Genomic DNA, 23,022 nt, shown 5'->3' on the forward strand with positions numbered 1-23,022 from the left:
CTCGCCACGTCCCTCACATCTTTCCTAAAGTGTGGTGACGCTGTACTCGAGTCGGGGCCTAACCAGAGCTTTATAAAGGCTCGGAAAACACGTGGGGGCAAGGGGGCGTGGGTGGGAGGTAAAATCCCACCCAGTGCCTGAGGCACTCTCAATTACGACGTGAAAGCGAGGTCAGTAATCAAAGGCTTTAATAAACAGTGAACAATGGCAGCATCCAAGAGAAGTGTGCTCACAAAATGGAGTCTCATCTTAAATACTGTTTCCAGGGGGCGTAGCCAGAGGCGGAGACCCCCAGGGTTCCAAGCCTCTTAAAGGGGCAAGGTATTCCGATCATCACAGTGCCTCTATTTATTAAGTCAAGGATCTCGAGCAAATCCAATGAAAGGACAGCTACATAATTAGGGTGGCGCAGTGGTTAGCAATTCTGGACCACGTGTCTGTCTGCAGTCTGCACATCCTCCCCGTGTCTGCGTGGGTTTCCTCCGGGTGCTCCAGTTTCCTCCCACAGTCTAAAAATGTGCAGGTTAGGTGGCATGGCCATGATAAATTGCCGCGTAAGTGTTCAAAACATGAGGTGGGATTCTGGGGATAAGGCGGGGGGGGGGGTCATGGGCCTTGGTGGGATGATGTTTGAGAGGGTCGATGCAGATATGATGCGTCGAATGGCCTCCTACTGTGCTGTAGGGAATCATGCTTCCTATAATAGAAATATCTGGTTTACAATCAGTAACATGAGAATTATTCATTACCAGTTCCAGGCAGCACGTTAGCACAAGTGGATAGCACTGTGCCTTCACAGCGCCAGGGTCCCAGGTTCGATTCCCCGCTGGGTCACTGTCTGTGCGGAGTCTGCACGTTCTCCCCGTGTGTGCATGGGTTTCCTCCGGGTGCTCCGGTTTCCTCCCACAGTCCAAAGATGTGCAGGTTAGGTGGATTGGCCATGCTAAATTTCCCTTAGTGTCCAACAAGGTTCGGATGGGTTATTGGGTTACGGGGATAGGCTGGAAATGAGGCCTTAAGTGGGTCAGTGCAGACTCGATGGGCCGAATGGCCTCCTTCGGCACTGTATGTTCTATGTTCAATTGCAAATAAGAAATGGCCGGATATGGCACTAGGTTGTGTTAATTGTGTTCAGTATCACAATAATGTAGACAGGCTCTAAACCCAAACATAGCAAGGAGATCCTGAGGAACAAAGTTCCTTCTTGGTGTGACGCCAGTGTGGTACAATCTACTCACACCTCTGGCCACCACTGTCTCCTTTCAGTGAGGGACGGACACCTCAAGCCTGGCTAGAGCTGTTCTTGGTGGATTCAATACACATCCCTCCCTCCTCAAACCTCCCAGCCCACTATGGGATCCCAGCATGTCCAGCCTCCTGAAACCCTGCCTACCCACGGCCAATTCACAGGCTCCCGCACCCGACCGAGTGACCCTTAAAGGCTGGGCAGGGTGTCTTTACAGTCTTCGAAATTGCTATAATTAACGATAATTTCCAAAGACAATGGAGAATCTTACTTGATTATTTTGAAAGCCCGTATGACACTTCTCCCCGGGTTTGCACGTGGCAGTGTTGATATGATTGATCATTAACTCCTGGGCCCTCGAGGAGATCCAGAAGAGTTAGATACTGCAGGGAGAGGGCGTCACCTGGTAATTCCGATATTCAGGAAAGCCTCAAAGAGAACGTGAGAAATTCACTTACGTTAACACGGCAATGAGGTTACTGTGAAAATCCCCCAGTCGCCACATTCCGGCGCCTGTTCGGGTACACAGAGGGAGAATTCAGAATGTCCTATTCATCTAACAGCGCGTCTCTGAGGACTCGTGGGAGGAAACCGGAGCACCCGGAGGTAACGGGGAGAACGTGCAGACTCCGCGCCGGACAGTGATCCAGTGGGGAATCGAACCTGGGACCCTGGCGCTGTGAAGCTACCGTGCTGCCACCTGGGGTGGTATTCTCTGTTTCGTGTCCTCCCCCCACCGCTGCTAAGCGAGGGCGGAGAGTTTGTTGCGCCGTACGCTGGGGGTAGGATCCTCTATTCCCGCCGCTTATCAATGGAATTTCCCATTGAGGGGGGGGGAAGGGGAGAGCTGCTGGGGAGATCAGAGAAACCCACCACAAGCAAATGACCTGAAAATCCCTCCCCTGGTTTAAAAAAAAACACACTGGCTGTGATTCACCGTCTGTTCGTTCCGTAAACAAAGAACAGGACAGTCACACCAAATGTTTATCTTCCACGCTGGTGTGGAACTTAAAATCAAATACCACCTCGTCCTGATCTGATTTTAACGGCGGGGGGGGGGTAAAGAAAATGCTGTCAACGGCACACCGACACCAATGTCAGAAAGTGAGTCTAACTGCTTTCTGAGAGGGCTGGTGGGTTTATTATTATTTCACACTGAGAGTGTGAGAAGCTGGAATGAATGATAAATGCCTTGTATCGATTGTCCTGTGTAGTAGACCCGGGCTGATAGAGAGTAATTAATGACTCTATTTGTTTCTATACCGAGGAGAACAATTGAGTTTGATACAGCAACAACTGGTGCCAGTATGAAAGGCCCCTAGGGGAATGTCCAGGAACAGCCTGTAGTGAGGCGGCAACACAGATCTGTGGCCATTTCCCTGAGATGCTATCTATATTGTAACAGATACAATTTGACACGGGGAAGAAGGTACAAATGTGTTCGCCGAGACCAACAAAGATTTCTTTAATCGATAGGGAAAGAGCATTGAAGGGGAATATGACAAATACTCCTCAGTGACTGCTTTCGACTTGCTTTCCCCTCCCTAGATAGGCCTGAGATAGCTTTAGGAATAGCTTTTTAAAAGAGGTTGCTGTAAACAATTTAAATAATTTATTTCCCCATTAACTCTTTGACAGCTTACACTGAATACACTTTCCCTATCCACGAATCCGGAATGAAGGGCCACAGAATCGGGGAACGCCAACTGCATGTCGCCCAGCGACAAATCAAATCGGATGCTCTCAGTTTGACTGATAATGCTGCTGCTTCTGCAGCAACAACGTGCATTTATATAGCACCTTTTAGTGAAGGAAAGTGCCCCATGTCACTTAAACTGAAGGCTCATTCGAACCCCTGCTCCAAAGGGGTTGCTTCTCAGCTTGCACCTTGTGTGATAACAAGGCCTGGAACTTTGTTACCCTGGAAGGGCTTCAATCCTTGGCCGAGATGACATCAGCTCCGCCCCTAAACCTGGCACCTACCATTTCTGCCGGGGGGGGGGGGGGGGGGGGGCAGCGAGGGGGCAGCTGGTTCTTTGTGCATTTATGGTCCAGGGAGGCGACCCCACAAGGAAAAGTGAAACTACCTTCAAACGGAAGCAATTTTCAATCCTGGGAAATCCAAAATACGACTCGTGGGCTTTAAACCTTCGAAGAAAAGGTCGAAAGCTGCCAAAATTATTTGGAGAGATTTCGTAAAGTCATCATGAATGTGCATAAAAAGTGATTAAGATCAAGCCGTCAAATCATTAAAATCCCCAGGCCATTAACAGTTTTAGAAAAAGAAAATCTAGCCTGGAGTTGAAAAAAATTATTGCTTGCTATTTCACTGTTCGTTGACATAAACGTACAATTTGAGCTGCTTGACTGCTTCCACAATCTATCTTCATCACGGAGGGATGAGGTCTATAAATTAATTGTTTGATCAATAATTCCAAGTGGCTGTACAAAGATTTTGCTGTCTTTGATGTGGAGCTTTGAATACAGAGAAAAAAATATATTTTTTACAGATTTCTATAAATGATCAAGGACTTGCAGGGACTTAAATGTTAACAATGAGAGTTCTTTTAACATAGTGAAGCTTGCATTGATGTTGGGAACTCTCTTTTATTTAATCTCACCATGGCTGCTGAGGACTGCCCATGGTGGCTACTGGATGGGTTGGCAGGGAAGGTGGAATGGGTTGGTAAGCATTGGCAAGGGCTACATAGGGACATGTGGAGGGGCATGGGTTGACGTGGAAGTTAAGATGAGTCATGGGGATGCGTGAGTGCATGAGTTGGCATTAGTTGGCATGAGTGAGGCATGGGCAACATTTGAGGACTGAGGGGTGAGGAATAGAGGTTTTTTTTTGTTTCATTCTTAAAAATTCATTCATGGGATGTGGATGTCGCTGGCTAGGCCAGCATTTATTACCCATCCCTAATTATCCTCAAGAAGGTGGTCATGAGGTGCCGCCCACATAGTGTAGGTGTACCAACTGTGCTGTTAGGGAAGGGGTTCCAGGCATTCGACCCAGTGACAATGAAGGAACAGTGATATATTTCCAAGTCAGGATGGTAAATGGTTTGGAGAGGAACTTCCATGGGATTCCCATGTATCTGCTGCCCTTGTCCTTCTAGATGGCAGTGTTCGTAAGTTTGGAGTGTACTGCCGAAGGGACCTTGGTGAGTCCCTGCACTGCATCACAGCAGCCACTGATTGTCGGTGGTGGAGGGAGTGATTGTTTGTGGAAGGAGGAACAATCAAGCGGGGTTGCTTTGTCCTGGATGGTGTCGAGCTTCTTGAGTGTTGTTGGAGCTGCACTCATCCAGGCAAGTGGAGAGTATTCCATCACACTCCTGACGGACAGGTTTTGGGGGGGAGGGGTCGGGATGCGGGTTTCCAGCCTCTAACCTGCTCTCGTTTCCACAGTATTTATACATCTGGTCCTCTTCATTTTCACTGCTTTTATTAAAAATGGGAAAATGCCCCAGAGCGATGAGGCAGGTCTTAGAAAATCTGAATGTTTGGTGAAAATCGGACAATTCGGGACACTTTCTCCTGTGTTGCGTTTGTGTTAGGCAGCGAGAAACAAGCCCCTACTAACTAATCCTGCATCGTGTGACACTGATTATTAACAGAATCCCTTTATTACCAGTACCCCATTGTTTTACATGTAAATTGAAAACAAATACCAATTAAGGGGCAATTTAGCGTGGCCAATCCACCACCCTGCATATCTTTTGGGTTGTGGGGGTGAGACCCACGCAGACACGGGGAGAAGTTGGTTTACAGGTGCAACAGGTGATTAAGAAGGCAAATGGAATTTTGTCCTTCATTGCTAGAGGGATGGAGTTTAAGACTAGGGAGGTTGTGCTGCAATTGTATAAGGTGTTAGGGAGGCCACACCTGGAGTATTGTGTTCAGTTTTGGTCTCCTTACCTGAGAAAGGACGTATTGGCGCTGGAGGGTGTGCAGAGGTGATTCACGAGGTTAATCCCGGAGCTGAAGGGGTTGGATTACGAGGAGAGGTTGAGTAGACTGGGACTGTACTCGTTGGAATTTAGAAGGATGAGGGGGATCTTGTAGAAACATATAAAATTATGAAGGGAATAGATAGGATAGATGCGGGCAGGTTGTTTCCACTGGCGGGTGAAAGCAGAACTTGGGGGCATAGCCTCAAAATATGGGGAAGTAGATTTAGGACTGAGTTTAGGAGGAACTTTTTCACCAAAGGGTTGTGAATCTGGAATTCCTTGCCCAGTGAAGCAGTTGAGGCTCCTTCATTAAATGTTTTTAAGGTAAAGATAGATAGTTTTTTGAAGAATAAAGGGATTAAGGGTTATGGTGTTCGGGCCGGAAAGTGGAGCTGAGTCCACAAAAGATCAGCCATGATCTCATTGAATGGTGGAGCAGGCTCGAGGGGCCAGATGGCCGACTCCTGCTCCTAGAGAAAAGCAAATTACTGCGAATACTGGAATCTGAAACGAAAGGGAAAATGCTGGAAAATCTCAGCAAGTCTGGCAGCATCTGTAGGGAGAGAAAAGAGCTAGCGTTTCGAATCCGATGACTCTTTGTCAAAGCTCAGCTCAGCTTTGACAAAGAGTCATCGGACTCGAAACGTTCGCTCTTTACTCTCCCTACAGATGCTGCCAGACTTGCTGACATTTTCCAGCATTTTCCCTTTTGTACTCCTGCTCCTAGTTCTTATGCTCTTATGAATATGGTAACTCCACACTGAGAGTGGCCCAGGTCCTTGGCACCGTGAGGCAGCAGTGCTAACCACTGCACCACAGTGTTGCCCATTTTACATATAAATAACTCAAACTCCTTGATTGTATCTCAGTCCATAACTCAATCCAAAGCATCCATTATTCTGTATATAAGCCACCCGAACTCGTCAGTTGTATCTCAGCCTGGAACTCCCTCCCTGTTGTGCAACTTGTCAGACACCTGAACCCCTCCATGAGATGCCAGTTTGTAATTCACGCAGAAACCCCATGATTTGAATCAAATATACAATGGCATCATTATTTATCTGACCACCAGTGTTCTTTTGTTTCATAGAATCACAACAGTGCAGAAGGAGGCCATTCGGCCCATCGAGTCTGCACTGACCCTCCTGAAAAGGTACCCTACCGCGGGCCAGGCCCCCACCCTATCTTCTTAACCCAGTAACCCCACCTAACCTAACCTTTACCAAGGGGCAGTTGATCACGGCCAATGCACCTAACCTGCACATCTTTGGACTGCGGGGAGGAAACTGGCATACCCGGAGGACAGCCAAGCAGACACGGGGAGATCGTGCACGCTCCGCACGGATCGTCGCCTGAGGTCGGAATTGAACCCGGGGGTCCTTGGAGCGGTGAGGCAGCAGTGCTAACCACTGTGCCGCCTCGCCTGATAAGCCCAGGCGTGTTTGTGGGACGCATTGTGTGGGGTTTCTGCTATTCACTCCCCCTCCCCCACCCCTACCAACACACACACACACAGCCGGAAAGCGGAGCACGAGGCAGGTTCAATACAACTATAGTGGCTTACTTAGCAGGTGATAGTATTTTCATCCTCCCCAGTTGGTTTTAGCTCATCTCCTGTCCTAGTCAAGGAAAGGTCAAGCCTTAAAATGGAGCAGCAATAACACCCTGAAATAGTACTATCAGTGAAACATGATTGATCAATTGAATTCCATAGCTGTGAAAAATGCAGGATTAAGTAGAGTATTATACGCACAATGAGTTGAAGCATGATGTTCATTTCAAGTTCATTTCTAGAGCCTTTGCCACAAGATCAGGCAATCAATAGGGCCTTGCATATCATATATCACCCGGCATTGGAAAGAGAACATAATCTGCAGAAAATTTAGAATGACAGATTTGTTGGTATCAGAATCCCCAGACTAAACTGTGAGTGCCACATCCTGCACTGAAAAATGGCAGACAGTTGGAAGAGATTTAAGAGGCTGCTTGTGATCGAGGGAAGGAAAGACATCATTGCATTAGAATCAGGTGCAATGAAGAGGGCGGATTCAGATGAGCGAAGCAAGATTAAATGCGGGCTTCCATCTCAGTCTCAGGCACCGGGCTCGGTCTTGGATAAGAACAATTTAAAACTGAGAATTAAAATCTAAAAGGGTTTTGACTATCGACGTTCCCTATTCAGACAGCAGGCAATGTTACATTGGGCTACTGCGCAATCGGTAATGGATTCACGCAGCACCTGAACACATTTATCAAGCGCTTAAAGCCCCAAGAATAAGGCCAAGAGTATAAGGCTTGACCTTATGAGGCCGGGGCCGGCACGGTGGCGCAGTGGTTAGCACTGCTGCCTCCCAGCGCCAGGGACCCGGGTTCAATTCCAGCCTTTGGTCACTGTCTATGTGGTAGAACATAGAACATAGAACAGTACAGCACAGAACAGGCCCTTCGGCCCTCGATGTTGTGCCGAGCAATGATCACCCTACTCAAACCCACGTATCCATCCTATACCCGTAACCCAACAACCCCCCCCCCCCCTAACCTTACTTTTAAGGACACTATGGGCAATTTAGCATGGCCAATCCACCTAACCCGCACATCTTTGGACTGTGGGAGGAAACCGGAGCACCAGGAGGAAACCCACACACACACGGGGAGGACGTGCAGACTCCGCACAGACAGTGACCCAGCCGGGAATCGAACCTGGGACCCTGGAGCTGTGAAGCATTTATGCTAACCACCATGCTACCGTGCTGCCCAGTATTTTCATTTCATTTGATTTCATTCATGTCACTCACTAGCCGAAGCTGTAACCCGAGCCCAGACCGCCATTCATTTCAACTCGACAGTACTTCTGCCCTACATTACTATTTTTGTACCAATGGATATAAAGGCACCGATAAAGATGACGGAAGAATATCTGCGAGGATGATCCCAGAACGGAGAGGTTGGCATCTCTCAGGAAAGGCTAAACACAACTGATGCTCTCTCTTTTTTCTTGGTTCGAGTAAATTGAGGAAGTAACGAGAGGTTGTTAAGATTAGGAATGACTTTGAGAGATGGATATCGAGGAAATATTTCCAGTTGTGTGAGACAGTAGTTATAATGTAGGTGTAATCAATCCAATCGGGATTTGATGAGAATGGGAAGCAGGCTACAGATCCCACAAGCGGTTGAAGTGTATATCATGATGGAGGTGCCTTTTGTGTTTTGTGTATATCACCTGAAGAAGGAGCTGCGCTCCGAAAGCTCGTGTTTGAAACAAACCTGTTGGACTTTAACCTGGTGTTGTAAGACTTCTTACTATGATGGAGAAAGGAATGGAAGGTCGTACCAGTGGAGGCTAGGTGAAGTGGATTAAGAGGGGCATGTGCACCAGTGTATTTATGCTGAATGGGCCGCACATTCTCTGTAATTCAGCATAGCAGTTGGTGGCTTCACCAGCACCAGTATTTGTAAGTATTTGGGTAGGTTTCTGCCACAAAGCCACACAGCAGCCAGACACCGGGGCCGGGTCCCCTCAGGATTTGGGATGGGATCAACTTCCAGGAAGATGGGATCAGGCTCAGACGTTGATACCGAGATAAGGATCTGATTTAAACTGGGCCGCAGTAAGAATCGGAGGGCAGAAGGGCCTGTTCCTGTGCTGTATTGTTTGAATAAGCAGGAGCCTTTTGTGTTTTGTCTTCCTTCTAGGACTCTGGGTTCCTCGTTGCCTTTAGCCCCAAATCTTTCCTCACTGTCTTCATCTCGTCAGAAGCTCACTGGGCTTCAAATTTAACTTTGCTAAACGCGCAAAAACAAAGGTCAATATCGAATCACAATGGAATGGTATATTGGGCCCGGTGTACAACAGGCCTGCCCAAGATTTACCCTACCCCGTTACCACTTCTCGTTTAGGCGGTGGAGTTAATATAGTGGTCACATCTCGCCGACGCTGTCAACACGCCGATTTAGAAAGGACCCTTTGGTTTCAGGAGGGCTTCCTTGATGCCTGCTCAGTCAAGATGGGGGCAGTGTTAATTTTCACTTTACTCTGCCTCTTCAGCCCATTGCGGATCAGCAAACAACAGGTTGTCTAAAATGTGAAGAAAATACTCCTTATAATTTGGACAAAAAAAAACATAAAATGCAGTTTGTGTCCTCTTCCTCTTAGATGCCCAAGATAATTCCGGCCCAAACGGTGATTCTCAGGGAACTGCGGAGAGTGTACGGAAGCAGCTGCGAAACGAGGCCTTTGCCCAGCAGCAGTTGGAAGCCCTGGAACGGGTGTTTGAACGTCAGCACTATTCAGACGTCTTCAGCGCTGGAGAACACATCAAATCGGAACAGGTGAGGCTGCTTCTCAACATGAGGAGATTTACTGGGAAAGGGTGCTCACACATACTGACACACGCACACTGACACACACACAATCACACTGACACACACACACATTCACTCTGACACACACACTGACACACACACTGACACACACACACATTCACACTGACACACACACACATTCACACTGACACACACACTGACACACACACTGACACACACACACTGACACACACACAATCACACTGACTCACACACACATTCACTCTGACACACACACTGACACACACACACATTCACACTGACACACACACACATTCACTCTGACACACACACTGACACACACACACACATTCACTCTGACACACACACACATTCACACTGACACACACACACACATTCACTCTGACACACACTGACACACTGACACACACGCACTCACACTGACACACTCACACTGACACACTCACACTGACACACTCACACTGACACACACACACATTCACACTGACACACACACTGACACACACACTGACACACACACTGACACACTCACACTGACACACTCACACTGACACACACACACATTCACTCTGACACACACACTGACACACACGCACTCACACTGACACACTCACACTGACACACATACACACATTCACACTGACACACACACTGACACACACACAATCACACTGACACACACACACATTCACTCTGACACACACACTGACACACACACTTACACACACACTGACACACACACACTGACACACACACATTCACACTGACACACACACACATTCACTCTGACACACACTGACACACTGACACACACGCACTCACACTGACACACTCACACTGACACACTCACACTGACACACTCACACTGACACACACACACATTCATACTGACACACACACTGACACACACACTCACACTGACACACACACACTGACACACTCACACTGACACATTCACACTGACACACACTGACACACACACTAACACACACACACTCAATGACACTCACACTGACACATTCACACTGACACACAGACACATTCACACTGACACACTCACACTGACACACTCACACTGACACACTCACACTGACACACTCACACTGACACACACACTCACACTGCCACATTCACACTGACACACACACACTGACACACACTCACACTGACACACACACACACACTGACACACTCACACTGACACATTCACACTGACACACACACACTGACACACACTCACACTGACACACACACACACACTGACACACTCACACTGACACACTCACACTGACACACACACACTGACACACTCACCCCGACACACACTGACACACTCACACTGACTCACACACACTGACACACACACTCACACGCACACTCACGCTGACACACTCATACTGACACACACACACTGACACACACACTCACACACACTCACACTGACACACACACACACACTGACACACACACACTGACACACACACACTGACACACTCACACTGACACACTCACACTGACACTCACACTGACACACAAACTGACACACACACACACTGACACACTCACCCGACACACACTGACACACTCACACTGACTCACACACACTGACACACACACTCACACGCACACTCACGCTGACACACTCATACTGACACACACACACTGACACACACACTGACACACACACTCACACACACTCACACTGACACACACACTGACACACTCATACTGACACACACTCACACACGCACACTCACTCACTCACACACACATACTGACACACACACTGACACACACACTACACACACACAGACACACACACACACACTCAAATTGACACATTCACACTGACACACACACTGACACACACACTGACACACTCACACCGATACATTCATCCTGACACACTTACCCTAACACTCTCACTGACACATGCACACTGACACACTCACCCTGTCAAACTCATCTTGAAACACTCATCTTGACACACACTCACACACAGTCACACACACTGACACACACACACTGACACACATATACACTCGCTCACACTAACACTCAAATTGACACACTCACACTGATACACACACACTGACACACACACTGACACACACATGTACACACACACACTAACATACTCACACTGACACACTTACCCTGACACACTTTCACTGGCACACGCACACTGACCCACTCACCTTGACACACTCACCTGCCACACTGACACACTCACACTGACACACTCATCCTGACACACTTAACCTGACACTCTCACTGACACACTCTCACTGACACACTCTCACTGACACACGCACACTGGCACATGCACACTGACACATGCACACTGACACACTCACCCCGTCAACACATCCTGACACTCTTACCCTGACACACTTACCCTGACACATGCACACTGACACTCAAACTGACACACTCACCCTGACACACTCACCCTGACACACTCATCGTGACACACTTAAACTGACACACTCCCATGAACACATTCACACAGGCACACACACTGACACACACTGTCACACTCACCCTGTCAAACTCACCCTGACATGCTCACTGACACACTCACCCGGACACACTCACCCTGACACTCATCCTGACACAGACACACACTGACACACTCACGCTGACACACTCACCCTGGAACACACACCTTGACACACAATGACACACTGACACACACACTTGACACTCACATACACTGACACACACACTGGTAGACATACTGACATACACACTCACTGACACACACACTGACTTACACACTCACTGACACACATACACTGACACACACTGACACACTCACTGACACACACACACACACTGTTTCACACACACACTGACACATACACACACTGACATACACATTGACACACACACACTGATGCACACACACACTGACACTCACACACTAACACTCTCTATGGCACGCTCACCCTGATCCACACTGATACACTCACACTGACACATGTACCTGTCACATGCACACTGGCACACACACACTGACACACTCACCCTGTCACACTCACCTTGATACACTCATGGACGCACTTACACACTCACACTGACACGCTCATCCTGACACACTTATCCTGACACTCTCACTGACACACACACACTGACACATGCACACTGGCACACTCACCCTGTCAACTCATCCTGACACACTCACCCTGACACACTTACCCTGACACATGCACACTGACACTCAAACTGACACACTCACCCTGACACACTCATCCTGACACACTTAAACTGACACACTCCCATGAACACATTCACACAGACACACTCACAGTGACACACACTGTCACACTCACCCTGTCAAACTCACCCTGACATGCCCACTGACACACTCACCCTGACACACTCACCCTGACACACTCATCCTGACACAGACACACACTGACACACTCACACTGACATACTCACCCTGGCACACACACCTTGACACACAATGACACACTGACACACACACTTGACACTCACATACACTGACACACACTGGTAGACATACTGACATACACACTCACTGACACACACACTGACTTACACGCTCATTGACACACATACACTGACACACACTGACACACTCACTGACACAGACACACTGTTTCACACACCCACTGACACATTGACACACACACACACTCACTAACACACACACACACTCACTAACACACACACAGACACACTCACTATGGCACGCTCACCCTGATCCACACTGATACACTCACACTGACACACTCACCTTGACACACTCATGGATGCACTGACACACTCACACTGACAAACACACACACTAGCACACTCACACAGATGCACTCACACTGACACACTCACTGACACAGACACACTGTTTCACACACCCACTGACACATTGACACACACACACACTCACTAACACACACACACACTCACTAACACACACACAGACACACTCACTATGGCACGCTCACCCTGATCCACACTGATACACTCACACTGACACACTCACCTTGACACACTCATGGATGCACTGACACACTCACACTGACAAACACACACACTAGCACACTCACACAGATGCACTCACACTGACACACAGTGAGTGACACACACACACTGACACATTCACACACTGACACACACACACTCACTGACACATACACAGACACATTCACTGACACTCACACTGCCCCACTCACCATGACACATTCACAGTGACACACGGCACACTCATACTGACACACAGACTCTCTCACACTCTCTGACACACACACTCACTGACACATTCACTGACACACACACTCACTGACACAGACACACACTGTTTAGCTCAGGGGCTGTTTAGCTCACAGGGCTAATCGCTGGCTTTGAAAGCAGACCAAGGCAAGCCAACAGCACGGTTCGATTCCCGTAACAGCCTCCCCGAACAGGCGCCGGAATGTGGCGACTAGGGGCTTTTCACAGTAACTTCATTTGAAGCCTACTCGTGACAATAAGCGATTTTCATTTCATTTCATTTCACACTGACTCTCATGTGCACAGACTCTCAAGTGCACACTCTCATGAACAGATTCTCTCTCACGTGCACACTCTCTCTCATGCTCACCCTCTCTCCACATGCACATACTCTCGTGCACACTCTCTCACTCTCACACACAACGTTCTCTCATGCACACACACTCTCCCTTGCACACACACTCTCTCGTACACACTCTCTCACACGCACACACGCTCTCTCACGCACACTGTCTCATGCGCACACTCTCTCACGCATACACTCGCACACACACTCTCCCTCATGCACACACTCTCTCTCTCACATGTACTCTCTCACATGTGCACACTATCACATGTGCACACTCTCACATGCGCACACTGTCACATGTGCACACTCTCATGCGTACATTCACGCTCACACTCTCTCTCACGCGCATACTCTCATGCGCACATTCTCCCACACACACTTTCTCTCATGCAGGGGCTGTTTAGCTCACAGGGCTAAATCGCTGGCTTTGAAAGCAGACCAAGACAGGCCAGTAGCACGGTTCGATTCCCGTAACAGCCTCCCCGAGCAGGCGCCAGAGTGTGGCGACTAGGGGCTTTTCATAGTAACTTAATTTGAAGCCTACTCGTGACAATAAGCGATTTTAATTTCATTTCATGCACCTACACTCTCCCTCACGCACACTCTCTCTCATGCAGACGCACACATTCTCCCACACACACTCTCACATGCACTCTCTCACATGTGCGCACTCCCTCACATGCGCACACTCAAGGGTGCACTATCTCTCACGCTCAAACCCTCTCTCACGCTCACACTCTCATGCACGGTGTCTCACACACTCGCTCTAGCAAACTCTCTCATGCACGCACTCTCTCTCGTGCACGCACTCTCTCTCACATGCACTCTCACATGTGCACACTCTCACATGCTCACAATCTCATATGCGCACTCTCCCTCACACACATTCTCTCTCGTGCATATATACTCTCTATCATGCGCGCACACTTTCATGCACTGTCTCTCACATGCGCGTACAATCACGCACGGTCCCTCTTGCACACACTTCTTTGCACACGTTCTTATACATGCCTTCACACTCTCTTACACACTCTCTTACACACACTCTTACACACACTCTCTTACACTCACTGACATGCACACATTCATGCAAACAATCTCACTGACGCACAATCTCTCCCTCACACACACACTCTCTCATGCACATCCACCCTCTCTCCTGTGCGCACACCCTCATGCACCACATCTTTTACACACACTGTCTTACGCATACTGTCTTACACATATACCCTCTCACACTCACTAACACACACTCGCTGAGGCACACACTCTCTCATGTGAAAAATGAAAAATGAAATGAAAATCGCTTATTGTCACGAGTAGGCTTCAAATGAAGTTACTATGAAAAGCCCCTAGTCACCACATTCCGGTGCCTGTCCGGGGAGGCTGGTACGGGAATCGAACCATGCTGCTGGCCTGCTTGGTCTGCTTTAAAAGCCAGCGATTTAGCCCAGTGAGCTAAACCAGCCCCTATGTGCACACATTCACTCACTCATACAGTCTCACTGCCACACCCGCTCTCGCGCACATGCTGACTTGCCCACACGCTCACAGGCACACACACACACACACATTGATACACACACATGCTGACACGCAGTCACGTTGACAGGCACACACACACACACATTGATACACACACATGCTGACACGCAGTCACGTTGACAGGCACATACACACACACATTGATACACACACATGCTGACACGCAGTCACGTTGACAGGCACACACACACGCACATTGATACACACACATGCTGACACGCAGTCACGTTGACAGGCACACACACACACACATTGATACACACACATGCTGACACGCAGTCACGTTGACAGGCACACACACACACACATTGATACACACACATGCTGACACGCAGTCACGTTGACAGGCACACACACACACACACATTGATACACACACATGCTGACACGCAGTCACGTTGACAGGCACACACACACACGCTCACACTCACACACCCACTTTGTCGGTGATTTGCACTCAAATCTGGGTCAAGACATAATTCTGAGGTTTGAGCAGAGAAATCTGGATGAGACATTTGCAGTGCGGCACTGAGGGAGGTGGGGTTTTCCCAGCGAGAGGTTAAACTGCGGCTCTCTCTGGCCTCTGAGGTGAGGACAAACGATCCGGTGGCGCTGTTTGAAGGAAGGGCTGGGAAGGTTTTCTCCGTGACATTGGGCAACACCAAAGAGAGATGAGCTGGCCATTACCACCTTGTATTTTCTTAATTGAGCTTTTCGATATGTTACAACTTGCTCTCACCTATAAAGATCTACACAACTCAGCGCTCACCATGTTGTGCATATTCCCTTGCGTCCTTCATCTAAATTGTTTCAATTCCTCAGTGTGTTACTGTCGTCTACACGCCCCCAGGTGAGGGATACTTTATACATAAACCATCGGAATCGGGTTGCTCACAATCTTGGTGTCACAACGTGAGCATCTGACGATATTTAAGCACCATCTATAAGACCACCTATTTGGGAGGATACTGTTGGGGAGGGAGGACCTACCAGAGGTAAGCCAGGGTGACCAGGTCTCTGGCACTGAGTCTGTCCCTGTGGCTCAGAAGGGAATAGGGGGAGAGCAGGAGAGCATTAGTTATTGGAGACTCTATAGTTAGAGGTACAGATAGGTGGTTCTGTGGCAACGATAGTTGGCGGTTCATGGTTCATAGGTTCATGGTTGGCGTGTTGCCTCCCGGGTGCCAAGGTCCGTGACGTCTCTGATCGTGTTTTCAGGATCCTGAAGGGGGAGGGGGAGCAGCCACAAGTCGTGGTACACCTCGGTACCAACGGCATAGGTAGGAAAAGGGAAGGGGATGTAAAACTGGAATTCAGGGAGCGAGGGTGGAAGCTGAGAGCCAGGACAGACCGTGTTGTCATCTCTGGTTTGCTGCCAGTGCCACGTGCTAGCGAGGTGAGGAACAGGGAGAGAGTGCAGTTAAACACGTGGCTACAGGGATGGTGTAGGAGGGAGGGTTTCAGTTACTTGGAGAATTGGAGCACATTCTGGGGAAAGTGGGACCTGTACAAACAGGACGGGTTACACCTGAACCAGAGGGGCATCAATATTCTGGGAGGGAAATTTGCTACAGCTCTTCAGCGGGGCGGGGGGGGATAAACTAATTTGGCAGGGGGATGAGAAACTGGGGCGAAATTCTCCAACCCCCAGCAGGGTCGGAGAATCGCCTGGGGCTGCCGAAAATCCGGCCCCCGCTGTGGCTGAGATTCTCCGCCACTCGGGAAGTGGCAGCGGCGGGAATCTCGCCACTCCGACCGGCGAGGCCCCTGCGGTGATTCACCTGCCCGGATGGGCCGAAGTCCCGCCGCTGGGAGGCCTCTCCTGCCGCCGAGGTTTGAACCACCTCTGGTGGCGGCTGGATCGGCGGCGCAACCGGGCCCCCGGGGTCCGGGGAGGGGGCGGGGGGCGATCGGACCCCGGGGGGTGCCCCCACGGTGGCCAGGCCCGCGATCGGGGCCCCCCGCTCAGACTCCGGGCCAGTGCCCTGGGGGCACTATTTCTCTTCCGCGGCCGCCACGGCCTCCGCCATAGGACATAGAACATAGAACAGTACAGCACAGAACAGGCCCTTCGGCCCTCAATGTTGTGCCGAGCCATGATCACCCTACTCAAACCCACGTATCCACCCTATACCCGTAACCCAACAACCCCCCCCTTAACCTTACTTTTATTAGGACACTATGGGCAATTTAGCATGGCCAATCCACCTAACCCGCACATCTTTGGACTGTGGGAGGAAACCGGAGCACCCGGAGGAAACCCACGCACACAGGGGGAGGACGTGCAGACTCCGCACAGACAGTGACCCAGCCGGGAATCGAACCTGGGACCCTGGAGCTGTGAAGCATTTATGCTAACCACCATGCTACACTGCTGCCCCGAGTAGACACTGCTGCCATGGCGGAAGCCGAAGGGAAACCCACATTGCGCATGCGCCGGCAGTGACGTCAGCGCCGGAGCATGCGCCGACCGGCGAAAGCCTTTCGGCCAGCCCCGCTGCCGGGGGCGCCGGTTTGTTGCGCCAGTCTTCTGGTGCTAACCGCTGCGGCGCGGGGCTGGCCCCCAAAGGTGGGGAGAATTCCCCACCTTTGGGGAGGCCCGACCTCTGAGTGGTTGGCGCCACTCCCCTACACCGGGAGTGGCGCCGTACTGAGGAAGGTATCAAGGTCACAAGAGTGGACCTGCAGGCATGAACGTAGTTTGAAGTGTGTCTGCTTCAATGCGAGGAGCATCAGGAATAAGGTTGGTGAGCTTGAAGCATGGATTGGTACCTGGGACTCCGATGTTGTTGCCATGACGGAGACGTGGATAGAACAGGAGCAGGAATAGTTCTTGGAGGTTCCGGGGTTTAGATGTTTCAGTAAGATTAGGGAAGGTGGTAAAAGAGGTGGAGGAGTAGCATTGTTAAATCAAGGATAGTATAATGGCTGCAGAAAGGCAGTTTGAGGAGGATCTGTCTACTGAGGTAGTGTGGGCTGAAGTTAGAAATAGGAAAGGAGCGGTCACTTTGTGAGGAGTTTTCTATAGGCCCCCAAACAGTAACAGATGTGGAAGAAAAGATTGCAATGCAGATTTCGGATCGGTGCGGTAGTCACAGGGTAGTTGTCATGGGTGACATTAACTTTCCAAATATTGATTGGAACCACTATAATTTGAATAGTTTGGATGGGGCTGTTTTTATCCAGTGTGTGCAGGAGGGTTTCCTAACACAATATGTGGATAGACCGTCAAGAGGCGGGGCCACATTGGATTTGGTACTGGGTAATGAGCCGGGCCAAGTGTTAGATTTGATTGTGGGAGAGCACTTTGGAGATAGTGACCACAATTCAGTGACTTTCACTATAGCAATGGAGGGATAGGAACAGATGGCAGGGCAAGGTTTATAACTGGGGGAAGGGTAATTAGAATGCGATTAGGCAAGAATTGGGGAGCATAAGATGGAAACAGGAACTGTCAGGGATAGACACAATTGAGATGTGGAGCTTGTTCAAGGAGCAAATACTGCGTGTCCTTGATATGTATGTCCCTGTCAGGCAGGGAGGAAATGGTCGAGTGAGGGAACTACGGCTTACAAAAGAGGTTGAATGTCTTGTCAAGAGAAAGGAGGAGGCTTATGTAAGGGTGAGAAAACAAGGTTCAGTTAGGGCACTTGAAGGATATAAGATAGCTAGGAAGGAGCTCAAGAAAGGGCTTAGGAGAGCTAGGAGGGGGCATGAGAAGTCCTTGGCGGGTAGGATCAAGGAAAACTCAAGGCTTTTTACACTTATGTGAGGAATAAAAGAATGATCAAGGTGAATTTAGGGCCGGTCAAGGAGAGTAGTGGGAACGTGTGCATGGAGTCTGAAGATATAGGAGAGGCCCTAAATGAATATTTTTCTTCAGTGTTCACAAAAGAGAGGGACCATGTTGTTGAGGAGGATAGTGCGATATAGGCTGGTAGGCTGGAGGAGGTAGCTATTCGGAAGGAAGATGTGTTAGAAATTTTGAGAAGCCTGAGGATAGATAAGTCCCCTGGGCCTGATGGGATATATTTTAGGATTCTTTGGGAGGCGAGGGATGAGGTTGCAGAGCCTTTGGCTTTGTTCTTTATGTCCTCACTGTCTACAGGAATAGTGACAGAAGACTGGAGACAGGCGAATGTTGTCCCCTTGCTCAAGAAAGGGAATAGGTATAACCCTGGGAATTATAAGCCGGTTAGTCTAATTTCGGTCGCAGGTAAATTATTGGAAAGGGTCCTGAGGCATAGGATTTGTGATCATTTGGAAAGATACAGCTTAATCCAGAATAGTCAGCACGGATTTTTGAGGGGTAAGTCTTGCCTCACAGGTTTTATTGTATTTTTTGAGGAGGTAACTAAGTAGATAGATGAAGGTAGAGCAGTTGATGTCGTATACATGGAGTTTAGTAAGGCGTTTGATAAGGTGCCCCATGGTGGGCTCATGCAGAAAGTAAGGTGGCATGGCATAGAGGGAAATTTGAACGATTGGATCAGTAACTGGCTATCACATAGAAGACAGAGGGTGGTGGTAGATGGTAAATTTTCATCCTGGAGCCCAGTCACCAGCGATGTACCACAGGGATCAGTGCTGGGTCCTCTGCTATTTGTGATTTTTATCAATAACTTGGATGATGGAGTTGAAGGTTGGGTTAGTAAATTTGCTGATGACACCAAGATTGGTGGAGTAGTGGATGAGGTGGAGGACTGTTGCAAAGAGACATTGAAAGAGACATTGGGCTGAAAAGTGGCAGATGGAGTTTAACCCTGATAAGTGTGAGGTGATTCATTTCGGTAGGACAAATTTGAATGCGGATTACAGAGTTAATGGCAGGGTTCTGAAGAATGTGGAGGAGCAGAGAGCTCGGAGTTCATGCCTATAGATCTCTGAAAGTTGCCACTCAAGTGAATGAAATGAAATGAAAATCGCTTAGTGTCACGAGTAGGCTTCAAATGAAGTTACTGTGAAAAGCCCCTAGTCGCCACATTCCAGCGCCTGTTCGGGGAGGCTGTTACGGGAATCGAACCGTGCTGCTGGCTTGCCTTGGTCTGCTTTCAAAGCCAGCGATTTAGCCCAGTGAGCTAAACAGCCCCAGGATAGATAGTGGATAGAGCCGGGAAGTTAGCATTTATTAACAGGGTGATTGAGTTTAAGAGCCGTGAGGTTATGCTGCAGCTGTACAGGACCCTGGTGTGACCACATTTGGAGTATTGTGTGCAGTTCTGGTCACCTCATTATAGGAAGGATGTGGAAGCATTGGAAAGGGTGGAAAGGAGATTTCCCAGGATGCTGCCTGAATTAGAGGGTAGGTCTTATGAGGAAAGGTTGAGGGAGCTAGGGCTTTTCTCATTGGAGCGAAGGAGGATGAAAGGTGACTTATTTGAGGTGTATTAGATGATGAGAAGGATAGATAGAGTGGAGTTCAGAGACTTTTTCCTTGGGTGGATGTAGCTGTTCCAAGGGGGCATAACTATAAGGTTCATGGTGGAAGATATAGGAGGGATGTCAGAGGTAGGTTCTTTGCTCAGAGAGTGATTGGGGCATGGAACACACTCCCAGCTATGGTAGTGGAGTCGGACACTTTAGGAACTTTCAAGCGGTTATTGGATAGGCAGATGGAGTGCACGAGAATGAAATGAAAATCACTTATTGTCACGAGTAGACTTCAATGAAGTTACGGTGAAAAGCCCCTAGTCGCCACATTCTGGCGCCTGTTCGGGGAGGCTGTTACGGGAATCGAACCGTGCTGCTGGCCTGCTTGGTCTGCTTTCAAAGCCAGCAATTTAGCCCAGTGTGCTAAACACTGGGAGTAGATTGGGAGTAGGTTGATTTGATCTTAGTTTCAGACTAGTTCGGCACAACATCGTGGGCCGAAGGGCCTGTGCTGTGCTGTACAGTTCTATGTTCTATGTTCTGTTTCCACCTCAATCACATCATCTGACTCCAACACTAACTCAGCTTATCTACTGCAGAAGTCCTCAGGCACATTTTTGGTACCTCTCGTTTTGACTATCCCAATACACGCCTACCTCCTACCGTCTGTAAACCTGAGGTTATTCTGGTTTCTCACTCTGACCAAACCATTCACTCACCATTGGGATCACTGACCCACACTGTTCCTGAGTCATGTAGCCCCTCCATTTTAAAAGTCTCGTCCTTGCTGCCCATGGCTCTACCCCTCCCTTTCTCTGTAACCTCCTCGAGCTCCACAGCATTCCAAGGTATCTGCATCCATCTAATTAGTCGCTTGGCAATACAGAACTTGAATATTGCTGCAAAAAGAGACATGCTGTCGAAGCTTTTTATCTTGTACTCAACTGGACATATTCGCAAGAACACCAAATCTCAGAGGGAAAAGCTTTTTATACTGCATGAGAGTGAGGTGAGAAATTGGTTGGCCAGTGAGCTCTGATAGGTAGAGGAGTTGCCATGGAGAGTGCACCAGGCAACATTTAACTGTAAGGTAACAGTGGATAGCATGGATAGTGGCTTCACAGCGCCAGGGTCCCAGGTTCGATTCCCCGCTGGGTCACTGTCTGTGCGGTGTCTGCACGTTCTCCCCGTGTCTGTGTGGGTTTCCTCCGGGTGCTCCAGTTTCCTCCCACAGTCCAAAGACATGCATGTCATGATAAATTGCCCTTAGTGTCCAAAAAGGTTAGGAGGGGTTATTGGGTTACGGGGATAGAGTGGAAGTGAAGGCTTAAGTGGGCTAGTGGAAACTCGATGGGCCGAATGGCCTCCTTCTGCACTGTATGTTCTATGTAAGGTTTTGTTTACATTCCAAGCAGGCAAGTCAACCCTGATTGGTCAAGGCATTGCCATTGGGGAATGAACCAGGGAATGGCTGTCTGTTGTGGACAGCTGAAGAGAATTGCTGGTTAATATTCTCCACCACTCTTTGCGACATACCTGGCATTGCACAGGCATTGAAATTCATATACCGCATTACTCACTCGTGTGTGATGGACAGAATGTCCTTTTAGCTTGACGGCAGTTAGTTTGCCATCAGAGAGGTGACAGTGAAAAAGTGCAATGAGAAAGTTTGTATTGCAAGCGCTTCGAGTAAAAGATCCGATAGTGAGAGGATTCATGATGAGAGAACTTATAGTCAGAGAGATTCCACTGACTTATTTAATTCATTTTTACGGCAAGTGGGCTTGGCTGGCTCGACCAGTATTTGTTGCCCATCCCTAATTGCCCTTGAGAAGGTGATGGTGAGCTGCCTTCTTGAGCCACTGCAGTCCATGTGGTGTAGGTACACCCACAGTGCTGTTAGGGAGGGAGTTCCAGGGTTTTGACCCAGTGACAATGTAGGAATGGCCGCTATATTTCCGAGTCAAGGT

The 23,022-nt window shown here is 48.9% G+C and overlaps 1 protein-coding gene across 1 annotated transcript in view; it reads left to right on the top strand.

Moving 5' to 3' along the window:
* Window positions 1–23,022, top strand: part of LOC119956166 (paired box protein Pax-2-like) — a 249,275-nt gene that overhangs the window by 161,079 nt on the left and 65,174 nt on the right. Inside the window, 1 exon segment of the mRNA XM_038783090.1 lies at window positions 9,359–9,534. Within this exon segment, the coding sequence (XP_038639018.1) occupies window positions 9,359–9,534 (176 nt within the window).

Source organism: Scyliorhinus canicula, chromosome 22 (genome assembly GCF_902713615.1).
Source record: "Scyliorhinus canicula chromosome 22, sScyCan1.1, whole genome shotgun sequence".
In the NCBI taxonomy this organism is placed as follows: Eukaryota; Metazoa; Chordata; class Chondrichthyes; order Carcharhiniformes; family Scyliorhinidae; genus Scyliorhinus; species Scyliorhinus canicula.